We start from the raw sequence: 20,745 nt of genomic DNA, 5'->3' as shown, positions 1-20,745 counted from the left end.
TATACAGCACAGAAGGAGGCCTTTTGGTACATTGTGTCTGTGTCGGCTCTTTGAGAAGAGCTTTCCCAATCACTCCCACTCCCCCGCTCTCTCCCCATAGCCCTGCAAACTTGTCCTCCCCAAATAATTATCTGCTTCTCTCTTGAAAGTTGTTATTGAATCGGCTTCTTCCATCCTTTCAGGCAATGCATTCCAGACACTAAAAACGCTGTGCGGAAAAACCTCTCCTCTGTTTCTTTTAACTGTTATAAATCCTCGGGTTACGACCCACCCACCAGTGGAAATAGTTTCTCCCTTATATCTCAATCACCACCTGCTTTGGATTCTCTTAAACACAGCAATAGTTTCCGTGTGTGTCAGACACTCGGCTCAAGAAAGAGAGAGAGAATTGCAGTCACATTATAAAGTCCGCTCCTTGTGTACCTTTGTAGATCTCAGCAGCTTTGTCTATGGACATCACTGAGTGATTTGTGATTCTGTTCCTCAGCATAAATGAGACACATCTCACAGATCAATTTCTTATCCGTCTCACAGAACAGCTTCAGCTCTTCCCGATGATCGTCACAACGGTGTTCCCTTTCTCCCCGTTTCGGATCCAGACTGAGATTTTGAGCTTTTTCAGCCAAATTATCCATTGGTCGACCTGCTCTCAGCTCCCCTCCCGGACACACCTGGCGCCACTCCGGGCAGGAGTGAGCCTCCGGCCTCTCCCAAAGCCCTGCGAGACACGAGCGGCAGAAGCTGTGGCCGCAAACCAGAGAAACCGGACCCTTGACCAGGTCCGGGCAAACGGGGCAAGTGAGACCCTCCGCTGAGCTCCGGTGCTGCTCTCTGCAGCCGTGTCCCCTCCACCGCTCACTCCCACAAACTGCTGCCACTCTCAGCTTTGGGGCTGTGTCCAGACCCAGAGATCAGCAGAAGCCACTTGTTTGGGAGGTTTGTGGCTGTGACCCTCCCCCTGGGCCCGGATCAGAAGGTAATAATAATAACAATGATGACATTTCCCCAGAGGGAGGGGGTGAGACGGGGACGAGAGGAAGCGCCGCCTGTGCGGGGGTTTGTGTCGCTGACACTGAGCAGAAGGAACAGCAGCAATGGCGGTGCCCGGGAGCCACAATGCACTGCGCGGGTGAAAGCGCCCTATCTCTGTGATGGTGGCGGTGTATCACTGACAGTGCGGAGTGGCTGCAGCGCCACCTGTTGGTGACACAGCGTCACCGCGGCATCGAACCACATACCACACGAGGCAGCGCCACCCGTTGGTGACACAGCGTCACCGCGGGATATAACAGCACACAATGGCGGCCGCGGTATTCGGGTAACGTTGGACACCGGTTAATTCGGACACAAAGCGCCAGGTCCCGGTTGGGTTGTGCATTGACAGCTTCCGGTGCACAGGAAGGAACCAGTCATTTCCCCCGAAACAACAGGAAAGTCAACAAGTTACTGTTTATTACCTGTTTCCTGTCATCTCCTTCCCCGCCCTCCCTGCCCCGCCCTCTTTCTCACTCCCTCCTTCTCTCTCTGACTCTTTCTCTCACTCGCTCTCTCTCTGACTCTCACTCCCTCTCTCTGACTCTCTCTCACTCCCTCTCTCTCACTTCACTCAGTTGTTCGTCGATTGCCGGGTCACTTTTCCGGGGGAATTAATCCCTACAACAACAATAATAATTTAGTTGCTTCAATCCATGGCTGTTTGTGGGGACACTGCTGTGCACAATCGGCTGCTGCGCTTTGCCCACAAAATATACAGTCACATTCGCTTTAGAGTGTATCCTGTGAAGCCCTTTGAGATGTGTTGAATAAGTGTTAAGTGGTTATATCAAATGTATGGTTTATTGTTACTATTATTCTCTCTCTCTGTCTCTACATTACATATCAGATTGAGCTCTTGTCGAGCACGTGTTCGATACCCGAGTGGGGAGAAACCTGAGGCAACTTTCCTTACTGCACACGCCTCTGTTTACCAAGCAGTCAATAGGAACCAGTTTTAATCGCATTCTGGGGGGAATAATCCCTTAAAAAAGAATTTGGTCACTGAATCCATGACTGTGGAACACCTCTGTGCAATTGGTTGCCACGTTTTGCCCTCAAAATACAGTCAATTCACTTTACACAATATTGTCTGAAGCCCTTTGGGACATCTGGAAGATGTGATAAAGTGCTATATCAAATGTAAGAATTATTATAACAATCAGTTCTTGTCTCCTGTCACCCTCCTCGTCTGCTCTCTATCCAGGGCCCTTCCAGAAACTTCCCTCTGCTCCAGCCCTGGGCCTCCTCCACCCAGAGCACAAAACACTTGTCAATGATTGTCCCAGAGCAGCCACCCCGACTGCCCCATCATCAGCGCACCCCAAGGCCTGAATGTATTTCTGTGTCTGTAATAAAGTGTTACTGTGGGAGTTTAAATATTTTATTTTTCAGTCAATTGACTTTACATTATATCCTGTGAAGCACTTTGAGACGCCTCAAATCTGTGAAGTGCTAAATCAAATGCAACGATTATTATCTGAACTAATATAGAAAAAGGTCTGTCTGTTTGTCTGCTAAAAACACAACAACCGATTAACATGATTTATACCTCATTGGAAAGTTCTTGCAGTGTGGAGTGTCATGGGCATATTTTTTTCGGGGATCTCCTGTTGTTGATGAGCTTAAGCACCAAAATATGCGGTATGCACAGTATTCTGCAACAAAATCACACACCATTCTATATTCTGCAATAAAGTAGCAAAAGGAGTCCTCCCAACAAGGAGTCCTCCCACAGGAGTCCTCCGAACAAGGACTCTTCCCACTGAGTCTTCTCACTCATTCCTCTCAACAGGAGTCCTCCCAATAATTTTCTTAATATTAAAGATGCGGAAGCAAAGATCAAGCCTTTCAAGGACAAATAAAAATCCTATGAAAAGAGAGAAGGCGAATTAAACGAAACTGAAGAGCAAAGAACAACACAGTTGGACTTCGACACAGAAAGGTATGATCTCAAATCCTGTACATCATGGCTGGAGAAGGAAAAACTGCAAGTATCGTCTACATGGAAGTCTTGCAGTAACTCGAGGACCTACTGGATCACACTGTAAACCACGTTGTTTGGCATAGCTTAGATACGATCTTCTTTCGTTCATGAGCTATGACCCGTCGCACATGTATGGCAGTTTTGCTTAAGGTGTACACACAGTGCTTATGGCATGTTAAATGGTTTGTCAATGCTACCACTGAAGTCTCCATTAATAATAAAAAATACTTGCATTTGATATAGCGCTTTTCACGTCGGGAAGACGTCCCAAAGCGCTTCACAGAACACACTGTAAAGTGAATGGACTGCATATTTGTGGGCGAACGTGGCAGCCAATTTGCGGACAGCAATGTCCCACAAACAGTCATAGATTGAAAATGACCAATTTATTATTGTTTTTGGTTTTGGAGGGATTATTATTAGGCTCTGTGTGGAGTAAGGTTTCGCCCTCTGCCTGGAATTGAACTCAGGTCTCTCACTTGCAAAGCGAGTGCTCTAACCACTGAGCTACAGGACTCCGACTTCCATATTGGATCCTTTGGTTGCAAACAAATCTGTAATGGGCACAGTGCGTTATTAATATAAATTGGAGTTTAATATTTTTGAAGGAGTTTAAAATATTTTATTTTTCATACACAAACCGATCTGTTTAGGATTCAAACAAAATGATTTCAATAATAATTAAATAATTTGAAACCCCACTGTTGGTGGGACACCAACAGTGTAATTATCAGGCACTATATCAATTGCATTATTAATAATGGTATCTAGTGTTTCATTGTTTAATTAAATAAACAGATGAAAGGTATTAAAATGAATATAGTCATCAAAAGCGATCACAAAGGGAAAGCAATGATTGATTATTATTGATAAGACTAAACAAGTGAAGTTTGTTTAACCTGTAGTTGTGCTTAGATGGCGGGTGATGAGGGTTAGAGGGGCTCAGCCCCGCACCACTCCCCCAATCTATTACCATCACCTGTTTAAGGGGAGCTGGGAGGGGAAAATCCCGAGTCCTGAGGTGGACCACAGACAGTCCTTCCAAAGGTCCCAACACATGGTCCTCATGCTCATGAGTCAGTGAATGGCAGGGCCTCGGGAAACGGGAAACCACGGTAAACAGCGGAAGATGTGATCGGGGAGGGTTGAAGGTTTGGTCGATGAAAGCCGGGCGAGGTTGTCCGTGGGCGGGCACTGGTGGGGCAAGAAATTTCAAATCTCCCATCTGTACAACAGGTGGGAGAGACCACTGAGGCCACAGGTGGAGGAACGAGTGGTGGAGAGGGACCAGTGAGGCGAAGGTTCGGCAGCTTCAGGCGCGGAGGCGCCATTTCAAAATCCCCAGTGAACTCATTGCCGGACGTCACTTCCTGATCCCAACCACCAGCTCGGGTTGGCATTCCTAACATCACAGCCCCTTGAGATGTCCTGACGTGAAATGCGCTATGAAAATATAATTTGTTGCTCTTGGTGTGTGTCAGGGGGTGAGGGTTTAGGGGTATGTGTATCGGGGGGTGAGGGATAGGGTGTGTGTATCAGGGGGTGAGGGTTAGGGGTGTGTGAGTCAGGGGGTGAGGGTTAGGGGTGTGTGTCAGGGGGTGAGGGTTAGGGGTGTGTGTGTGTCGGGGTGAGGGTCAATGGTGTGTGTATCATGGGGTGAGGGTTAGGGGTGTGTGTATCAGGGGGTGAGGGTAAGGGTGTGTGTATCGGGGTGAGGGTTAGGGTGTGTGTATCGGGGTGAGGGTTAGAGTGTGTATCAGAGAATGAGGAGTGTGTGCAGATTGTGTTCAATCATTCGACATAAAATAATATCAAAACAAATTTATTGTAAATTGTTCGAGTATTTTGTAAGTGAATGACAATATTTTGGATATTAATATCCACACAGACGTGACCTCGGTTTAGTGAGGGTTAAAGATTGTTACAGTGAGTGAGAAATGTTACGGATTATAAAAGCTGTCACTGAAAATACACAGTGTTTATACACAGTGATACTCGGCCGCTCACTGGGGAACAACACGGCACCTGTTTATAGATATAAAAGTGATTTGGGAGATTTCAGTGAGATTCTGAGCACAGCCCCGACTGTGAGACTGGGCATTGCTGGAGAGAAAGATATCAGCGATATATATCCCTGTCTCAGAGCGTGAAGGCCAGTGAGGACGGTGCGGCTGCTCAGTGTGACAGGAGAGCTGACCCTGTGGGACGCTGCACAGGGAGGGCTCACGGAAATTTTACAACTATATTTGTTGTGGATCCCGGTTGGTCCAGTTGTGTATCCCGGACACCCGGAGTCCTGTAAGTCGGGGTTTACTGTATTGACACTGGAATGTGCAGGTGCGGTGTTGTGGCACAGTGTCAGTGTCAGCAGCTCAGTGTCGCTGACCACAGACGGCTTTCCCGGTTCGGGATACAATGTGGAGCTGACGTCTCTCAGGGATACCCCACTCAGCCCCGTCCTTCACTTCCCGTCACAAACTCAGCTCAAACCTGAGAGAGAAGTACAGAATCAAACACTCGGCACTATCCAAACCTCATGGAAATAATAGTCAAATTTTCCTCCTCATTAACCGTCACCGACAGATTGTCAGAGGGTCAGAACCAAACCAGGGATTGAACAGAGGATAAAGTTTCTCAGTGAAAGTTTGGGTGAAAGTGTGGAGATGAGACATGTTGTCAGCGTTGTAAAATGACACCTGTCCCTCCTCATAGTCCATGTAAACCCCGACCTTCCCGGGTCTCACTGTCAGGGACAGGCGGGTGCGGGGTGATGTCAGAGCCTCATAACAGTCCCCACCCACCAGCCTCACCCCCCAGACCCCATCCTCTGGTGACAATGTGATTGCTTGTTTCCTGTTGACAGACTCTGTGGCCAATCCCACAGCCCACCATGACTTGTTGCCCACCTGCACCTCCCAGTAATGTCTCCCCGATGTGAAGCCCTCAGATCCCAGGACAATGGGATAGTTACTAAACCTCTTCGGGGAGTCAGGGAGCGACTGCAGTTCGTCTCCGCGTCTCACACTGGTCAGGTCCTCAGACAGGATGAGCCGGGGATGGGCTGTGTCAGGATCCAGAGTGACTGTAACTGGAGGGAGAATCAGACCATTATTGTCGGACACCTTTACAATCATAAATAAGATGATCTTCAGCGTCGTCACCGGGAGAGAAGCCTTTGTGTAAAACATCGACATCTCCTGGGAACAGAATCCGCAAAAAGGCTGAGAGTCTGTGTGTCTGTGGGGGAGGGGTTTGTGTGGGGGGGAATGTGTGGGTGTGTGTGGGGGGGGATGTGAGGGTGTGTGAAGGGGGGGACGTGAGGGTGTGTGAGGGGGGGACGTAAGGGTGTGTGGGGGGGAAGGTGAAGGTGTGAGTATGTGGGAATGTCAGAGTGTTTGGGGCTGTGACGGTCTGTTTCGGGTCGGATGTGAAGGTGTGTGTGGGGGAAATGTGAGGTTGTGCGTTTGGGGGTTGGTGTGAGTCTGTGTTGGGTGGATGTGAGGGTGTGTGGAGAGGATGTGAGCGTGTGTGGGGGATGTGAATTTGGGTGGGGTGTGAGGGTATGTATCGGGGGGCTGAGGGTGCGTCCGTGGGAGGGATGTGAGGGTTGTTTGGGTGGGCGTATTTGAGGGTGTGTGTGGCGGGTGATGTGAGGGTGCATGTGGGGGTGCCATGTGAGGGTGTGTATAGGGGGGCAGTGTGAGGGTGTGTGTTGGGGGGGTGAGGGTACGTGTGGGGGAATGCGAGGGTGCATGTGGGGGGAATGTTAGCGTGTGTGTGGGGAATGTGAGGGTTTGTATGTGGGGGAAGTGAGGGTGTGTATGTGTGGGGTGGTGGTGTGAGGCTGAGTTGAAGGGATGTGAAGGTGTGTATGCGTGGATGGGAGATATGAGTGTGTGTGTGTGTGGGTGATGTGTGTGTGTGTGTGGGTGATGTGTGTGTGTGTATGTGTGGAGGGGATGTGAGGGTGTGTGTTGGAGTGGTGTGAGACTGTGTTGGGGGATGTGAGTGTTTGTGTGTGGGGGGGATGTGAAAGTCTGTGTGGGGGGACTGTGGCTGTGTGGGGGCGTCTGTGATGATGTGTTTCAGGACGGATGTGAAGGTGTCTGTGTGGGGGGAGATGTGAGGTTGTGTGTTTGGGGGTTGGTGTGAGTCTGTGTTGGGGGGATGTGATGGTGTGTTTGGGGGTGGATGTGACGGTGTGTATCTGGGGGTGGTATGAGGGTGTGTATGTGGTGGGGGGTGTATGAGTGTGTGGGGGAGGTGTGGGTGTGTGGGGAGGATGTGAGAGTGCTTATAGGGGGATGTGAGGGTGCATGTGGGGAGATGTAACGGTGTGTGTGAGGGGGATGCAAGGGTGTGTGTTTGTGGGGCAGAGTGTGTGTCTGTGGGGGGATGTGAGGGTGTGTGTGTGTGGGCGGGGGATATGAGTGTGTATGTGTTAGGGGGGGATGTGAGGATGTATGTGGTCAGAGAATGTGAGGATGTAGGTGCGGTGGGGATGTGAGGGTGTATGTTTGGGGGGATGAGAGGTTGTGTGGAGAGGTTGTGTGTGAGAGAGGGATGTGAGGGCGTGCGTGTGTGGGGGGCTGTGAGGGTGCGTGTGAGGGGGATGTGAGGGGGTGTATGTGTGGCGGGGGATATGAGTGGGTATGTGGTGGGGAATGTGATGGTGTGTGTGGAGGGGATGTGAGGGTGTGTGTTGCGGTGATGTGAGACTGTGTTGGGGGGATGTGAGTGTTTATGTGTGGGGGGGATGTGGGTGTGTGTGGGGCGGTGTGTCAGCGTGTGTGTTGGGGGCTGAGGGTGTGTCTGTTGGGGGATGTGATTGTGTTTGTGGGGGATGTGAGGGTGTGGAGTGGAGTCAGGAGAGCGCGGGGCGGAGCCGAGGCCGAGCAGTGGGTATAAAGCCGCGACGTGAGGGGGTCACAGGGGAACCGCAGAGTTACAATAAGTGACGTCGGCTTCACATCATAATTAAACAATCAAAACTAACACAGAATCACCAACACTAACAGCACTGACACCAACACTAACACTAACAGCACTGACACCAACACTAACACTAACAGCACTGACACCAACACTAACACTAACAGCACTGACACCAACACTCACACTAACAGCACTGACACCAACACTAACACTAACAGCACTGACACCAACACTAACACTAACAGCACTGACACCAACACTCACACTAACAGCACTGACACCAACACTAACACTAACAGCACTGACACCAACACTAACACTAACAGCACTGACACCAACACTAACACTGACGGCACTGACACCAACACTAACACTAACAGCACTGACACCAACACTAACAGCACTGACACCAACACTAACACTAACAGCACTGAACACCAACACTAACACTAACAGCACTGACACCAACACTAACACTAACAGCACTGACACCAACACTAACACTAACAGCACTGACACCAACACTGGCTGCCTGTCCCAGATCCCTCCATCTTGTCTTTGAATCCCTCCACTCCTCTGCCCCGACCTTTCTGACCTCTCTCCTCACAACAGTGCCCGTTGCCTTCGCTTCACCGGGTCTGGCCTCCTCCTTGTCCCCCGATTCCTCCGCTCCACCATTGGCAGCTGTGCCTTCAGCCACTATGCCCTGAGGCTCTGGAACTCCCTTCCTCACTCCCTTCGCCTTGTGCCCTCCCTTCCTGCTTTTAGGTCTCGGCTAAAGACCTTTCTTTTTGACCGTGCCTTTGGTCACCTTCTTCCCCCTCACTTGACACCAGGATCTGTTACTGTGAAGCGCTCTGAGACGCCATCCGGTATGGAGGGCACTATACAAATCCAAGTTGTTGTTTGTCAGGATGTGTCTGAGGGGCAGGTGAAGGTGTGTGTATGTGGAGGGGGAGGTGAGGATGTGTGTGGGGGATGTCCGTGTATGTTTTTGTGGGAGAGGGTGAGATTGTGTGTGTGAGGGTCTTTGTGGAGCGGTATCATCCAGAATTCTGCAGCTTGTGTCCTCTCCCAAACCCTGTCACCCCCACCCTCGCCCGGCTCCACTGACTCCCCATCCTCCACAGGAACGAGTTCAAAAATCTCATCTTCACCTTCAACGGCTTTGCTCCTTCCTACCTCTGTGAGAGTGCACTGATAGGATCGCACGGTTGGTAGACAGGTGGCAGATACAGATTGTTACCCTGTGGTCTGTCAAGGATTTCTGAATTTCACACTTTATATGATATTAAATATCTTACCTGCATAACTTCTGTACAACCCAAATTGGGTCTTTTCTGTAAAATAAAGGAAGTTCAGTTGGTATAGATTTATTTGATGAGGATGGTTTTATACGGTTTTGCCAGTCACATTTTCTCTGTTCCCCAAACTGCTTTATATTCCCCTCCTCGCTCCCGCTCCCCATTAATATATTTTAACATTTATTCGGGGAAAGGGGAGTGACAGAATGGCTCTTTATCAAACTGACCCAAATACCTTACCTAATTCTGTGAGAACCTCCTTGTAACCTGTAAGAAAGCAGAATGTTGTCAGCTGTTATCATTAAGACATGTAGCTGTGTGCCCTGTGTGGTCTGTGTGAGGTTTGGGTGTGGTGTAGTTGTGGTTTGGGTAGTACAGGTTTGGTGTAGGTGAGGTCTGGGTTTGATCTGTGTATGGCGTAGGTGAGGTCTGGGTGTGATTTGGGTGCGGTGTCCCTCTGGGAGAGACGATGTGGACTAATCTAGATCTTGAAACTGAGTGGACAGGTTGATTGATCGGGGGGGAGGGGGGTTAGTTATACATAAATATATGGGCTGCTGATCAGACAACAAGATCAGAGTTTGCTGTGGGCAAACACCATGTCACCATAATGTGGTCATCGTTAGTTGAAACACACTGATGTTCTGAGTCAAGAGGGACTCACACGAGGACATCACATGAGCATCCAGTCATGACAACTGACTGTTATTGGTCAGTAATCCGATTCCTTCACACAATATAAAGTCAGTATTTTACGACAGGTGACAGTGTGTACGACACCATGTAATGTAGTAAATACAGTAACAGTGTATGTAGTATTTGGTCTATCAGTACCTTCCACAGGTACAGTCACATACCATTCTCCAGTCACACACTAACAGCTGTTGTGCCCAGCGCCTGGGGCACAGGATTGGACTGACATCTCTACAACCTCAACATGGCATCACAGCTTCAGTGACCGTGCAGAGGGCGATGAGGAGGAGTCGGGCTCAGTGCTCACACTCACTGTGTCTGGTTCTAGTCTGTAGCTCTCTCAAGTGACTTGTTCATGTGAGAGTCTAGACAGCCAGTGTTGGTTGGTTATTCAACCATTGAGGGCCTCACAGCCTGATCCTCTCCTCACCCGGTATTTACAGAAAGGCTGGGATGGGAGTGGGGGAGGAATCCCTGAATGTTTTGAGGAACAGTGACTTTGGCTGATTGTCCATCCATATCCGGGCCCTGAGGCCATGTGTAGAGCCCCCTCCCTCCCCGACTGAGATCAGATACCTCAGCACAGACCAGGCTGGGACCTTCTGTCTGTACATCTTTGTGCTAAATCTGGGGTGGGATCTGAGCAGTTCTGAATTATGTCATTTATACTATATTAATGTCTTACCTGCATAACTGTGGATTCTGGACTTGACTGGAAATGAAAGAAAATTTAGTTTGAATCAACTTGTTCAATTGAGGTTGTTTTATACAGTTGTGTTTATGCGTCATTACACAATCATTTTCTTTATTGCACTAATATTCCAGAGTCCTGTAGCTCAGTGGTTAGAGCACTCGCCTTGGAAGAAAGAGAGGAACTGGGTTTGGTTCCTGGCAGCGTGAAACGTTGGGCAAGTTTCCTTACTCCACTTGCCTCTGTTTACCTCGCAGCAAGTAGGAACCCGATCGTTAGTCGATTAGTGGATCCCTTTCTGGGGGTAATAATTCCTTCCCCAAAAATAGTAATTTGGTCATTTATCCATGACTGTTTGTGGGACACTGCTGTCTGTGTGCAATTAGCAGCCGCGATTTGCCCAGAAAATATAGTCAATTCTCCTTGCAGTATATTCTGTGAAGCGCTTTGCGACGTCTCAACGAAGTGATGAAGCATTGTATTAAATCAAGTCTCTTACCAAACCCCACGAGAAGATCCTTGCAGCCTGAGAGAAAACACAAGTTTATCAGCTGGGCTCAGGAGCTCATTATCAGGGTGTCACTAACACAACTCGCAATGGTGAGCCCACTTGACACAACAGTCTCTGCTACACCCACCCCGTCCTGTCACACATACGGTATTTATTGGGATGCACATCTACAATGTGATGTGTGCACTTTACACAACTGGAAACTAGACTGAAAATTAGGTTATGAGTGATATTTTGCTAATCACTTAATGAATCTGCATTTTGCTGATAATTTCTACACATCGTCAATTAGAGCAACTTCCTCCGCACACTGACAACGCAGAGTCTCTAACCAGCCTGTAATGTGGGGTCTATAACCAGCCTGTAATGTGGGGTGTATAACCAGCCTGTAATGTGGGGTGTATAACCAGCCTGTAATGTGGGGTGTATAACCAGCCTGTAATGTGGGGTGTATAACCAGCCTGTAATGTGGGGTGTATAACCAGCCTGTAATGTGGGGTGTATAACCAGCCTGTAATGTGGGGTAACTTACATTTACAACTGCCAACGATCTCCCACTCTGGAAGGAAACAGAAGTTTTAATTTAATAAGATTTTGCTTATAATTTCATCTTTTGTAAACTTCAATGTATGTTATTCCTGACAATCTGTTGTTGGGATGTATCAAAAGATCAATAGGAAGTGGAAATAGTGGGGTAATCGGGTCACTTTGTAGGTCATTGGTGAGTCTGTACTTAGAGGATGATCTCACCAATGACACTGTGGAGTCCTGTAGCTCAGTGGTTGGAGCACTCCCCTTGCAAGCGAGAAACCTGGGTTCAATTCCCACAGGGAAAAACCATGGGCAAGTTTCCTTACTCCACACACCTGATAATAATCCCTCTAGAAAGGAAAATAATAATAAATTGGTCACTTCAATCCTCGACTGTTTGTGGGACGCTGCTGTACATAATTGACTGCAGCATTTCGCTCACAAATATACAGTAAATTCACTTTACTGTACATTGTGTGAAGCGCTTTGAGACGTCTAGAAGATGTGAAAAGCACTATATCAAATGCAAGGATTATTATTATTGAGTAGATTCTTTCAAACACAGATTAGAAATGTTCTTTTAGGAAATAACGTTATGGGATATAGTACACAGGTAGTTTGGGACATATTTGCATGTGACTGCCATGAAGGTGGAAGGCAAACTAGATGGATATTGGGCTTTTTNCCTCCAGCATTTCTTCTGTTCTACTGTAATCTATCGATGTAACTCAATATCTGGGTTCAGATCTCTCCAGGTTACAGGGTCTGACAAACTGATCACATTTGTAGATGTGAGATGACTGAACTGTACATTGAAAGTTCACGTCAAACTTTGCTTATAATCTTAATATAATCGTATTTCTTACATTTAATTTATTATCTTTATCAGAGTTGATAATAATTGATCCTTTGAGCAGCAGCACAATTCTACATCAATAACATCAACAACAGTAAATGAGGATAAAGCCATCAAGTACCTGATTTGGTGAATTGTTTTTNCAGTTCTGAAAGGAAACAATATATTTATTGATTGTTTATTTCCACAAATCACCCCCCACTGTTACACACTGAACCTATTCACAGTCTTGTGATTCAGCTGATAAACAACCCTTCAGCACTGAGGCTTCAGGATCTCACCAAATCCCAATCAGAGTTTGTTTTCACCAATTAAAAAAAACACATGGACTTAGTTTTGGTCAGAGTCTGACACACACACAAACCCATCACTGGGGTTAAGAGTCTCCAAACCAAACTATTCGGAGTTCCACAAACTGTGTGTAGAGTTTCCGTGTCTGTCTGATACAGAATGAACCCTCTCCCCAGCGCCATGCTCCCGGGTTTACTAATGTTTAGACATGGGTTGTCCAGAAGCAAGGCTTGTGGTCCACAGAGGATGGATTGAGGGGAATTGCTCATGTTTTTCCTGCTGAAACCTCACAGCTTATCATTATCCAAAGTTCTCACTAACCCCCTTTCCCACTGACCCTTCCCAGAATCATCCGGTTAAAACAAGGGGAGGCGCGATGAGAAGGAAACTTATTTCACGCTCCAGGAGATTAAAACTTACCCAGTGTTTTTTTCATGTATTTTTGGTCTAAAGGAAGAAACAAATATTAATAAGCAATGTAAAGTTTCTCACGAGACTGAAAGTCATTGAGTGAAGACGGTTTGAATGTTGAAGTCAGTCGTCATTGATTGATTCACTTATGGGACATCATCACTGATGGAATTCCATCATAAACACTTAGTGCCAATAACACAATGTACTGTACCTTGTTTGGCAGATTTCAGTTCATTATCTTTAAAACAAAAGAAAAGGTTTTAGAAAATATAATTTTAAATTTTTGAAAAAAAGTTAACAAACTTATCTGGTTTATTTTATTCAGTTTCTTTATTTTCCTTTAAGCTCAAACTTTCCAAACTCACTGTGATAGGAGGATACGTGCTCACATCAAATGAAGGAAATAAAATCAGTAAACAAACCAAATTATTTCACAATTTGTGTTATAATTCACATTAAGAATGGGGATTTTTGGCACTGTAGAAACTGACAAAACTGATTAAACATTTACAATCTCAAAAAGTGAATAATGATAATATTAATAATCCTTAACATTTGGTACATTACCCACAACAAACTCCAAACCCCGTCACTCCAGCCCTTGCCGGGCTCCACCGGCTCCCTATCACTGAACAGATCCATTTCAAGATCCTCACACTCACTGACAAATCACCTCATGTCCAGCACCTCCCTACCTCTCCGACCTGCTCACACCCCACTCCTCTACCCACCCCTTTATTTGGGCGGCTCTGGCTTTCTGCTCATCCCTGACTCCCCTCCGCCCCACCATTGGTGGCCATGTCTTCAACCACTTACCACCAAACACACAGAACTCCCTGTCTCAATCCCTCCATCTCACTCCCCACTCTTTTTTTTCATCGCACCTGAAGACCTTCCTCTTTAACCGTGTGTACGGTCACCTCCCCTTTCACCCTGACCCGGCGCATGGAGGCATTGTATCAATGTAAATTGTTTCAAGTCGCAGATGTAAATGTTCAATATTTTGGAACAGAATCTAACCGAATGGAATGCACATTCAGAGACTCGTTCACATCATGTTTTTTAATTCATTCATTGTATCAGAATGATTTAATTTGTGTTAAAGTGTAAGTTTCACTTTCTCTCTCCAGTCAAACACAGTGAGATTCTCCTCATCTGCACAGAATTGTCACGTTTCTTTATTCCATAGGAGGTGGGTTTAGTTCAGGTTGTTCTGTGATTCTGTGTGTGTGTGTTGTGTGCATATGTCTGTGTGTGTGTGTGCTTGTTGTCTGTATATGTCTGGGTATGTGTGTGTATATGTCTGGGTGTGTGTGTATATGTAAATGCTGAGGTCACCAGTGAGCACAGGAAGGGCTTGTGGCAGGTCTCCGAGGACCTGACTCTCGGGGAGGCTGAGGCTCGGGGATGTTTGTAATGTTGTTACTTACCCAGATTTTTAAATCCCTTTTTTAGATTTTCATAAACTGGAAAAGAAAGACACAATCGTTAGTGTCGTCCTTATCAGTAACTGTAGGACGTTTCCCCTAAATGTAATGGACACAATCCAGCAGAAATGTTAATACAATATTTTATTAAATATTAGTGAAAATAATAGTGCATTAAAGACTCTGCTTTAAGGTTATTTCTAATTGAAATCAGCTTTTCGGAAAGGAAAAGGGGAACAGAAGGAGACAATTCAGCCAACGAGCCTGTTCCACCAATTTTAATATTTTTAACCCTACTCCCTGCTCTTTACCCAAAGCCATTAATATTTCTACTATCCAAGTCTCTGTCTCTCATTTAAACATGACTTAATTCCCACATGGATGTGGATGGCCCCAAATCTACTCTCGACTGCAGGTCCCTGATGATCTGTCCAGTTGATTGTGAGATATCAAGGCCTGGATGAGCCGAAATTTCCTCCAACTCAGTATAGATCCCTCTTGGTGACATCATCCATAGACATGGAGTCAACTCCCACATATATGTGATGACACCAAACTCCACCTCGACTCCAGGATCACTGCTGTCCTCATAGAATGTCTGTCAGTCCTGGATGAGATCTAACTTTCTCCAGTTGACCAAGGCCGTCCTGCATTGCTCAGTGGCCTCATAACTCATGCACTGACAGCATCACCCTTCATGGCTGCACTCTACACATCATGGAGCCAATGTGGAAGCTCAGTGTCCTGTTCGTCTCTTAACAGACCTTCATCCCCCGGCTCCACATGACTCAAATGATACAGTTCAAGCTCCTGATCTTCACTTCACCTCCTCCGCTTTGCTCCTCCCTACCTCTGTGACCTCCTAAACTCCTACCAACCTGTCGCTCCCTCCACTCAGCATCCTCCGGCCTGCTTCATGTTCCCTGCTTTGCTCACCCCAACATTGGTGGGCGAGCCTTCAGCCTCTCTGGCCCCACCCTCTGGAACTCCATCCCACCTCACCCCTTCTCATGCCTCCTTCAAGATCCATCTGAATTTATTTGTTTAAATTTAAACATTCACATTGATTCCTTCTCCACAGATTTCTGGGGCAAAGAATTCCACATCTTCATATCCCTCTGTGTGAGCAAATCCTTCTGCAGTTTGGAAACGACAAGACACATTCTGATTAACATTTCCAGCCTTTTATCCCACAACTTCTCTTTATGTGTGAGAGACAATAGAGAATAATAACAATAAAATGACATTTATATTGCGCCTTTCACATTCAACAACAAAAATCAACAAAATACACCCGGCCACATCTTCCTTCTCATAACATAAACCTCCCCACCTGCTCCCTCAACAACCTCCCCCCCATCTGCTCACCAACCAATTGCCCTTCCTCTGCCCACTACTGGCCAACACAGTCACCCTGTCCCTCAACATCATCCACAGACATGGACTTAATTCCCACATGGATGTGGATGACCCAAAATTTACTCTCGACCCCAGGTCCCTGATGATCTGTCCAGTTGATTGTGAGATATCAAGGCCTGGATGAGCCAAAATTTCCTCGAACTCAGTATAGATCCCTCTTGGTGACATCATCCATAGACATGGAGTCAACTCCCACATGTATGTGATGACACCCAACTCCACCTCTCCACCTCGACTCCAGGATTGCTGCTGTCCTCACAGAATGTCTGTCAGACATCAAGTCCTGGATGAGAGCTAACTTTCTCCAGTTGACCAAGGCCGTCCTGCATTGCTCCTGTCAGTGCCTCCATAACTCGGGCGCTGACAGCATCACCCTTTATGGCTGCCCTCTACACATCATGGAGCCAAAGTGGAACCTCAGTGTCCTGCTCATCTCTCAACAGTCCTTCATCCCCCATATCGTTGCCATGACCCGCTTCGCTTTTCCTCACCTCCGCAACATTGCCCGGCTCTGCCACTTCTCTCGAGACCCTTATTCACACGTTCATCACATCCAGGCTCAACTACACAAACTCCCTGCTTGTCGGCCTCCACAACTCCTTCCTCCACAGGCTGCAGATTGTCCAGAAATCTGAAGTCTGTGTCCTCTCCTGCACCAGGCACCGCGACACTATCAACCTCATGATCGCCCGGCTCCGCATGCCTCAGAGGAGACAGTTCAAGCTCCTGATCCTCACCTCACCTCCTCGGCTTTGCGACTCCCTACCTCTGAACCTCCTAACCTCCTACCTACCTGTCCGCTCCCTCTACTCAGCATCCTCAAGCCTGCTTCATATTCCGTGCTTTGCCCACCCAAACATTGGTGGCGAGCCTTCAGCCTCTCTGCCCCCACCCTCTGGAACTCCATATCATCTCACCCCCTCTCATGCCTCCTTCAAGATCTGTCTCAATTTGTTTGTTTTGATAAAACTAAAGCCATCACCTTTGGCTCCTGCCAACACATCCTCTCTTCTGGCTCTGACCTCCTCAGCCTCCCCGGCCTCTCTCTCTAATTCTCTCAGTGACAACCATGGCATGTGGTTTGATCCCCAGCTTTCCTTTCTCCCTCACATGCATTGCCTCATCAAAACTGCCTTAATTCACACCCATCACATCAACGGCCGCTGCCCCTACCTCACACCCAACACCTCGGAAACCCTCATTCTCGCCTTTGTCACTGCCACTAAGACGTTGCCAGTGCTCTCCTCACTATGTTATGGATTATATAAAAGACGAAAGTAAAGATTATATTTTGGGGGAATCTCAAAATCATTTATTACCTTTAACTTTTTTCAATCGTTTTCTGCAGAAGAACATCAACACACCAACTGCTCCAAGCACAAGAGTGAACGCCACAAGGAAAACCACCAGCCAGTCTGGGCCTCGGTGGAAAAACACCTCTGTAACATAAGGAACATTTTGTATCATATTTAATAATAATCCTTTCATTCTTTAATTTGATATAGAACCTTATTACATTTTCATGAAGTCTCAAAGCGTTTCACAGGCATTACAGTGATATGTAGTGACTGTTTATTTGTATGCTAACATGGCAGCCAATTTTCTGCACACAATGTCCACCAACAGTTATGTAGTGAATGACAAATTTATCTGCAGGATTGTAGGCCAGGATACCTGGAGAAACTTCTTTCCCTTCATGAAAAGTGTCAGAGGATCTTTAAAATCCACCTGAACAGGAGCAGAAAAGTCCTCGGTTCAACGTCTCATCTGAAGGACAGCGTCTCCGACAATCGAGCTCAGGTCTCTCGCTTGCGAGGTGAGTGCTCTAACCACTGAGCTACAGGACTGCTGTATTTCAGTAATACATGAAATGCTGTCACTGTCCAGTGCCTTGGGATGTCCTCCCCACGTGAAAGGCGCTATACACATGTATCTTGTTGTTGTGTAATTAATTATTTGCAATTACAATAGCAAACTATCCTATAATGAAATTGGCTGAAAGAAAATCAGAATGAAAGCCTCAGATTGAACATTGGGAGCTGCTGTGGATTGTTCCACATCACAATATGAACTGTAATACGTTGCATTGAAGTGCTTATATTTTTGCAAATGTTTCACTGACCTGATACCTGGATCTTTGCCTCGTTTTCCTCCAGAAAGTTTCTTGTCAGACACGTGAATCTGTCTGTAGAATCGCTGGTTATATCAATACTACTTTCACATTTCCAACAGTCTTCAGACCTCTGAGTGCATGTTTCAGTCTTGGCTTTCACCTCTGCTCCACTCCTATCAAACCAAACTACACGAGGTTCGGGATACCAGCCTTTTGATTTACACGTGAGTTTAATTCTCGAGTCCTGGTAACCTGCCATGGAAATCAAGGGCAGCCGTCTGCGGTCTGTAACAGTAATACATTGTGTTATCAACAATTACAAAGGCAGAACTTTTGTAACAATTGATCAAATCAAAACATTCAGTACTTTACACCTAATTAGTCATTTGTAGTGACTGCTTTTGAAGGCTAAGGTTACAGTCATTTGCACCATCAAGTGAATGGCCAATTAATCTGCAATACACTACATTCTCCATCAGTTTATGGGATCTTTAATGTCCACCTGAACAGACAGGTACAAACTGTCAATTTTCACGTCTCACCAAACGTCAGCCTCTAACACTGAGTGTCCTTCAGTGACAGAGTGTGGTATCAGCCTGAACTATGAGCTCAGGTGCTGATGTGGGGCTTCAACCCACAACCCTCTAAACCAAACAACAAGAGTCCTTCCAATGAAATTGATATAGAGCCTAATCACGTCTTTGAGACGACTCAAAGCCCTTCACAGAATATACTGTACAGTGAATTGACTGAGTATTTTGTGGGTGTTACGCGGCAGCCAATTGCCCACATTGAGCCAGAATGACAAATCATTACTTTGTGCAGTTCACACGGGGCTCTGGTAGAGATTATGGTGCATTTCTGAGGCTGGAAAATATATTGACTGGGACGGGGTGGGAATATGAGCTTAGAATAGGGAAATGTACAGGTTAAACACAACAAACCTTCAACTTTCACAAGCACTGTTGTTTCATCAAAATCTACTGTGGATCTCACAGAACATGTGTATTCTCCTTGGTCTGAGCACCTCACGTTCTTCAGTCTGAGAGACACGTTTCCTCGAGTCATCCCGTCTCTAATGAGCTCGGTTCTTCCTCTGTAGGCTTCACGTTGCTGATCAGGTAGATCCACTCCACGTGTGTATAAATGCACCACATCCCCAGAATCAGATTTACTCCATTTAACATCCATCATATCTGCAGCCACTCCTGGGGTTAACCAACATCCCAGAGTGACATCGTTCCCCAGAGCTGTGAGGACAGGCTGACGTGGACCATTAACTATAAAAGAATCTAGTGAACAATACAATATCAATTATTCAACTATTATTATGATTTGTTTCTAATTAAGTGTAAAACTATGAGATCCAATAGTTTATTTGTGTCACTGTCACTGACAGGTTTAGTGTCTGGTTTCCTGAAGCCCTGAAAGTCTGAGATATGAACTGACCTGAGTCTGCACAGAAACTGTCTTATTACAGAAATATACTTTATTTGGAAATGTGCAGCAATGTTACCATTTAAAAGATGAATATAAATCACCAGTTTATAGTCTCATCAGTGGACACATTTCACACGATCACAAGAGAGGTTCAGATGAAGGAAGTCCTTCAGCCCATTTGACCTCATCTTCCCAGAATACTCACCTCCCATCTTCCCATCTCAGCTTCACCTGATACATTTACTCTCGGAGTTCAGTGCTGTGAACACGGACAGCTCACAACCTTTGCAAATATAGTTTGAAATACGGCTCCAGTGTAAACAGCCAGAATGTCCTCTCGTTCAGCTCATTAACACAGTCAGGAATTGTCATTTCTCTCAGAAATGAGATACAGTTGTTCACCACTGAACAACGGGAGGTGATCAGGAGAAGCTGGGAATAGACCAGGTTTGGTGAGGATCTTTCAGCCACAGTTATGGGCTGATAGACTGAGGGAAGTTGATAGAAGCAATACATTTCTGGGGCAGTTTCAGCTGCAGTGATAACAAGCTCCAGCTTCCAGTTACAGTGAGTGGATTCTTTATCAGAAACAAAACTATTCTCTACTTCGATAAGTGATCTAATATTTTAGTTGCCTCTGTAATAAATAGCAATGTTAATGTGAAAGTGATTAGGCAGAAAATGACAGTGTTGCTCACCAGAAAGTGAAGCCGGAATCTCAAACAGGAAAATTAGAATGAAAATCTTCTCCATCATCTGTCAGGACATCGAGCACTGAAACACGAGGAAATCAACAGACAATTCATAATAAATTAATAACACACAGTAACACCAGATCTGTGTCACAATCCAGATCAGCATTTGAATAAAGTGTTCTTCCAAACTTTTGGAATAAAGTAATTGCGCTGAAATAGGTGGAACAACAACAACAATTTGCATCTTTAACATCCACCTGACAGGCAGAGAGCATCACCTTCAACAATGTTGTGCTCCCGATCACCGCAGTGGAGTGTCATCCTACACTGTGAGCTCAAAGTCTTAATGAGGGGCTTGAAACCACAACCCTCTGACTCAGGCTCGGAGTCAGGCATCACCACTGTT

The 20,745-nt window shown here is 46.3% G+C and overlaps 1 protein-coding gene across 1 annotated transcript; it reads right to left on the bottom strand.

Annotated features, from left to right (window-relative positions):
• Nucleotides 1-4,919: 4,919 nt before the first annotated feature.
• LOC103174542 (butyrophilin subfamily 3 member A1-like) lies at nucleotides 4,920-20,464 on the bottom strand. The gene is made up of 14 exons (XM_042344753.1): nucleotides 20,343-20,464; nucleotides 19,149-19,496; nucleotides 18,214-18,489; nucleotides 17,411-17,530; nucleotides 14,676-14,711; nucleotides 13,457-13,483; nucleotides 13,252-13,278; nucleotides 12,662-12,688; nucleotides 11,686-11,712; nucleotides 11,142-11,168; nucleotides 10,637-10,663; nucleotides 9,499-9,525; nucleotides 9,259-9,294; nucleotides 4,920-6,107 (listed from the first exon to the last, which is right to left on the bottom strand). The coding sequence occupies exons 1-14, from the start codon at nucleotides 20,398-20,400 to the stop codon at nucleotides 5,593-5,595; spliced, it is 1,578 nt and encodes a 525-aa protein (XP_042200687.1). The 5' UTR covers nucleotides 20,401-20,464; the 3' UTR covers nucleotides 4,920-5,592.
• Between the last annotated feature and the right edge of the window lie 281 nt (nucleotides 20,465-20,745).

Source organism: Callorhinchus milii, unplaced genomic scaffold (assembly GCF_018977255.1).
Source record: "Callorhinchus milii isolate IMCB2004 unplaced genomic scaffold, IMCB_Cmil_1.0 Scaffold30, whole genome shotgun sequence".
Taxonomy (NCBI): domain Eukaryota; kingdom Metazoa; phylum Chordata; class Chondrichthyes; order Chimaeriformes; family Callorhinchidae; genus Callorhinchus; species Callorhinchus milii.
The sequence above is the reverse complement of the archived record's forward strand: the minus strand, read 5'-3'. Positions and strand labels throughout refer to the sequence as shown.